Below are 6,000 nucleotides of genomic sequence, written 5' to 3'. Positions count from 1 at the left end.
CCGACGCGCATCGTTGTTCGCTGGTTGGCCTTAATTCATGCGTACAGAATTAAACAATTGCATCAACCAATGCTTTTATGCTGACCGTGTTAGCTTCAATCGGTTCTACAGACTTACGACCGAAAAACATAACGCCAATCCAATGATCAGCGAACGAGCGTTTGAAATAAGACTTATTTGATAACGTGGAGACTATGGAAATATTGGAAAATTTTGACACTTGGAAAGACGCAAGCTATAAAAAACCTTCTTATGGCGAACATAGAGCCGCAAAAAAAGCTCGTAGCAGCCAGCGCAATTAGCTTTCCTGGTAAATCACTAATTATTTCAAAACTCACCGTAGTAAATTACGTGAGTTTCAGTATCAAGGATGATTGCGTATCATATATCCTACTTCGAAAAAGTAGACACATACACTCCGATCAACTAAAATAACACTAGGTTTATCGTCTGAATGACGTCGACATTTTTAGCCGACTAAAAACATTGGAAACATTTTATTTTGTATCCTTCAATCAACCACCATTGACAACAGTTAATGATGGCCATACGATTCAATTATTTTCTGGTACTGTGGAACTTTCGATATAACATTCTTTTTCGCTTGTTCCATCAATTTCTGTGAAAATAAATAAAAAAAATATCAAAATAAAATAAAAAAATATCTCAGATGGTGATGCATGAAAAATATTGTTTTCATCTGAGCGTCAACATGTATGGTGTACAGACATCATCATCGATACCTCAAATTTGAAACAATATACAGTGCAAACTAATCTCGCCAAACAATCACTGCATACATACAAAGCAATACTGTGTAACATATGTTAGTATAAAAATAATTAGATAATAAATATTAGATAGGAATCTCAGATGGTGATGCATGAAAAATATTGTTGTTTTCATCTGAACATCAACATGTATGGTGTACAGACATCATCATTGATACCCCAAATTTGAAAAAATAAACAATACAGATTAGTCTCGCCAAACAATCACTGCGTACATACAATGTTAGTATAAAAATAAGCAAAAGCACATAACAGATAGGTATTTCAGATGGTGATGCATGAGAAATTGATATGATTTCATTTAAACATCAATTTTAATGGTTAAATTTAATCATCATGAATACCACTAATTAAGTCACAAAATAACTTTACACAAGACAAAACTATCCCCAGGTCACAACGACGATTCACATAAAATAATTATCTTGTCTAACACATCGTATAGTGGTTTCAACAAAAATTTGAAAACAAGCCAAGACTTTTTGAGTTATTTTCATTTAAATCATGTAATATCTATAAAAAACACCTAAATATCTGTGTTAACATAACAAATGCTTGCAAAGTATAAGTGAGCCAAAAATTTATACGTTTTTATACGTATGTTATTTTTGACGCGACAAATGGGTAAAATAAATTATACACAATTTTTACTTTAGTAAACAAAAAAGTAGCAATTGATTGCTACAAATGAACAAGATAATTTAATATAAACCTTTTCACATATTTTCTTTTTAAAATACAATGATGATTTCAATTTTCTTCTTTTTTCAAGAGTTGCTACAACACCTTGATACTTCCAACCAACTTCATGCGACAGCCTGCTTAACTGGCAAAACTTTCTTCGTGGCTTCAATCTATAAAAAAAATCGCCTTATTTTCTGACACCAGACATTCAAGATTAATCTCTTATTGCAATAAACTTGATACTTTCAATCATTATATGTCTCATAAACCATTTGTAACCAAACAAATAGATGATGCAAAAAGATTCTTTATATAACGTGGTTGGTAAATTTTTTAAAAGGGTTTTGTACATAAACTTGAACAATAAAAAATTCAGGGCAAAACAAATGGAAAAAAATTGAAGTTCGTACACTAAAAATAAAAATGCATGAAAATTACCATAAAATTAAAAATGTGGGAGAAACATTCATGTTTCTAATCTCTTGAGCAACCCACTAAAGTCAAGTGATTTCCCAAAATGCAGCAATATTAAGAGCTTGCGATCAGACAACCATGCAACCGACAAACATTAACGTTGTTACAAACATATATATCAGACTAGCCTAATTATGCGAAGAGCAGAAGGAACAACAAATCTTTTTTGTTTGTCATAAGGTGGAGGTACTCCCTCAAATGCTTTCAGACGATCCAAAGCCTCCTTACCACGATGTAACTTGTGTGGCAACATACCTGTGAAAAAGTTGTTGTTACACCACTTTATCAAAATCATAAACTTGTACTTTGGCCCCTAAAATATCGACTCAGGCAAAAATGCCTGACTCCAACACTCTGCTAAGTAGATCTTTTGAAATTCATAACATCATTTTATAAAAGTTGGAAAATTAATATTCATTTTTTATGCTCACTTTAACACAAATATAATAAGTTGGGCATATTTAAGATATTATTATTGTTAGTAATCAAAATTTTATTACAGTTAATTTAATATTACCTTATAAATCAGAATAACAAATAAGCAGGCTCAATTTATAGATTGTAAATAAGGCAGATGTCAGGCTTAATAATCAACAGTAGGTCTTTTCTGTAGCAGAACTGGATGTTATATTTTAATCATCATCTCATCTGCATCACAAATTTTTTAAATTAAAAAGTGTACAATTTTAACCTCTAACAGTTCTCCAAAATATTTTGCTGGGAGCTCTATGATGGTAAGGACCTCGGCTTGGATTGGTATTCATTCTTTTTTTCAAAAAATCTAAATACTTCACTGCATAAAAACACACAAAAAGGTTTAAATGAAAAATAATTCTATGTTAAGTCAAAACTACATGCTAACACTTGTTCCTGTAAAAATTTCCAGAAATGTTTATGCCCTCGCATCTTAGAACAACTATTTTCTGACCTAACAAGTTACGAAATTAACGTTGAGTAAAATTTAAAATGAGCGGCTTCAGTGAGTTATCTCATTGCATGTTCATTGAATCAACCAATGTGGATAAGAATGGCATCATTAGCCGCTAATTTAGTTTAAATATCAAATCAAATTATACTGTTTGACGTTTACCTTGCAGAATTGATTTGGCCGTGGTGGCAGCCAGTCGACCCAGAAGATGACCTCTGGCATCAATGATAATTGGCTGGATAATGAATTTTGCAACAAGTGTTACTTACAATATGAGCTTTTTCGGTGACAATATAAAAGTACAGGTTATCTCAACTTTTACTACACTTTCAATGCCCTTCAGTCACATTATGAATTATTTCTGCTACTATGTTTGTGCCCAGTAAGTAGAGTCTGAACATTTAAAAAAATTAATCCTTGTCATTAGCTTTCAGCTGGAAAATACATTATTTTATTTAGTTTGGCTACCTATGATGAAACCGAAATACCCTTCTCCACCTGCTCTCTCCATCCCAATCCCGGTCGACTCCTTCCTAACACTCCTTCAACCTCAAACTCCAACGCTCGCCTAATCCCGACCCTTTCATTCCTTCTCAACACATGTCTATACCACCGCAATCTCGATCTCCTTATCAATGTTACATAATGACATAATGAGTTTGAGTTGACGTTTATTTGAAAAAATAGTTTTATATTAAAAAAATCAAAATTAAAGTATTTGACATCGGACCATCACTAACAGATACACACAGTTACAGATATAAGCACACAATATTAGTTAACGGAACAAGCTTCAGGTTCGAAAAAAATCATTAATGGAAAAGTATACAGTGCACACACAAATTATTAGTTAACTGAACAAGCTTTATGTTCAAACAAAAAACTACTAATGGAAAAAGCATTCAAACTGACTTAAAACACTATTCAAAAAGGTTCCTTCATTAAAAATTTAAATGTACAACATTTATCTGAATACTTTAAAGGGAAGAAAAAATACAAAAAATATCATCATGTGATTTAGCTGCTTTAATTATGTATGAGATCAGATTTTCATATCAACAATTATCAACGTTCTGAAGCAGAACTGGAAAATATGTATCATCATTTCTCCATAACATAATGAACAGAATGAAAAATATAAAGAACAAAATTAAAATACATACAATTTAACTTATGAGATATGAAAAAAAATTAATGAATCATATGTCAAGCAACAAATTTGTGCTATTTTCTAGCACATTTGTAAATGTGTTAAGTACATTCTTGTTAAAGGCAAGAATGTACAAAGATCTACTTTGAGGAATTCTATATTACTTTTACAACTAAATTTTTTAAAAACATGATTTTAGAAAATGTTATAATTTTTTCTTGAACTGGGGTCTAGTGACAGTTATAACAATATATTGTTTACTAAATATTGGTGTGAGTTATATATTGCTAGTATATCAAGTCTAATTCTTAAAAACGCAGAACAGACTTGGGGTCAGTTAGTCTCACAAAAAATGTGTAATAAAACATTTCATCTCAAAAAATGCACGCAATGAACCATCTTATTCCTGGGTTGATGTCACATAACACTCTTGCATATTCACCACTCACTTGTAATATTATACCAAAAAAACTTTGAAGCAATAAATATTCTCAAACTTGTGAATGCTGCAAATGTAATGCAGACCCATTAACTCACCCTGAATGCTGCAATAATTACCATCAGCTAAGTAAAAAAAAACAACTAGGGGTATTTTACCACAGACCATATGTAAATTTTCATGTATATACAGTATCTTTTGTGACAAAATAACAGAAATATCTAGTAGTTTTCAAATATATAAGGTACTGCTGCCAAAATAAAATATGCTGCTGGGATTTTACCAATAGACTGAGGACTTAATTTTATTGCAGAGTGGTTTATTGATAGATTGCAATAGGCTTTTGTGAACATTATATTGGCTGACTGAATATTACATTAATATACCAATCAACCTCAGTAATTTCCCAATCATTCACAAACTCCAAATTTTGTCTTAAGTCAGCATACTTTCATTTAAAGAATGTTCCCTTACCAATCTCCAGTTGTTATTAAATACCATAATAAACTCAAAATTATTTCATAAAAACAAAATAGCTTAAAACTGAACATTTGTTAATGAACGTTCACTAGCTTATCCCAAGTCCATATAATAAGTCACTATGATATTCACCATCAGCTACCATAACATTCCAATCAGCCAACATAAACATTTATGATAATATCCATATCTGCAAACCAATATTATATTCGCAATCATCTAGCATAATATTCAAAACATGCCAATATGAATTTAATAGCCACAGCCATCCGCCATAACATCCTAAATTAAAATCAGCCAAACATAATCAGACACAGTATTTAATTCACAATTATCCGACAGGAAACCCAAACTGTAACGCCTACTCCCATTTGTCTATAGGTTTAATGAAATAGCTACTCAGTACTCAATAAAACCATTCAGCCTACTTGGCAAACTTGTGTTTACATCAGACATAGACTTGTCTCAAATTAGCAAACGTTCCCTAATATAGCCTTTAACCCTGACACTAACCAACTCTAATTTCTAAATATTATTTTGATTGAACTAAAAATTATTTATTACATTTATCAAAAAGAAGTAATTTACTATACTTTTATTTAGCCGAAATAGCTTAAAACTGAACATTTGCTAGCTTTTCCTAAGTAGACATAACAGTCTCATTGAAGGGTATGTCCCCGTTAAAATTACATTTGATGAGTACACAATTAGACAATTTCAAGTAATACCGCTAGAAAGAAATGTATGTATTGTCTATGTCAATGCTAACCTTGTTTATAACACATTTTGACAAAAACTCCATTCAAATAGATTACCAGTTGACTGAGAGAAACCAAATATTATATAACGATAATAAATAAATTTAAAATCAATTTTATTTGTAATTCATTTTAAAATAGTTTGCAATAAAATAATAAATATTTTAAAAACAGCTTGCGTTCATCATTCTTAAAATAAAATGTTATTCTATTTTATTAAAATAAATCATAGATAATCAATCAAAATAATCTTTATAATCAATAAATTTATGAATAAAAAGAGTTTTGGCTTGCTT

General features: G+C 30.7%; 1 protein-coding gene across 1 annotated transcript; it reads right to left on the bottom strand.

Moving 5' to 3' along the window:
- Positions 1 to 535: 535 nt before the first annotated feature.
- Positions 536 to 5,317, bottom strand: HELRODRAFT_158058 (hypothetical protein; the record flags this gene model as incomplete). Its single annotated transcript, XM_009032591.1, has 7 exons — positions 536 to 619; positions 1,504 to 1,638; positions 2,074 to 2,204; positions 2,641 to 2,742; positions 2,812 to 2,877; positions 3,040 to 3,112; positions 5,312 to 5,317. The coding sequence occupies 7 exons, from the start codon at positions 5,315 to 5,317 to the stop codon at positions 536 to 538; spliced, it is 597 nt and encodes a 198-aa protein (XP_009030839.1).
- Between the last annotated feature and the right edge of the window lie 683 nt (positions 5,318 to 6,000).

Source organism: Helobdella robusta (assembly GCF_000326865.2).
Source record: "Helobdella robusta unplaced genomic scaffold HELROscaffold_84, whole genome shotgun sequence".
Lineage (NCBI taxonomy): Eukaryota > Metazoa > Annelida > Clitellata > Rhynchobdellida > Glossiphoniidae > Helobdella > Helobdella robusta.
This window is presented reverse-complemented; position numbering and strand designations above follow the sequence as displayed.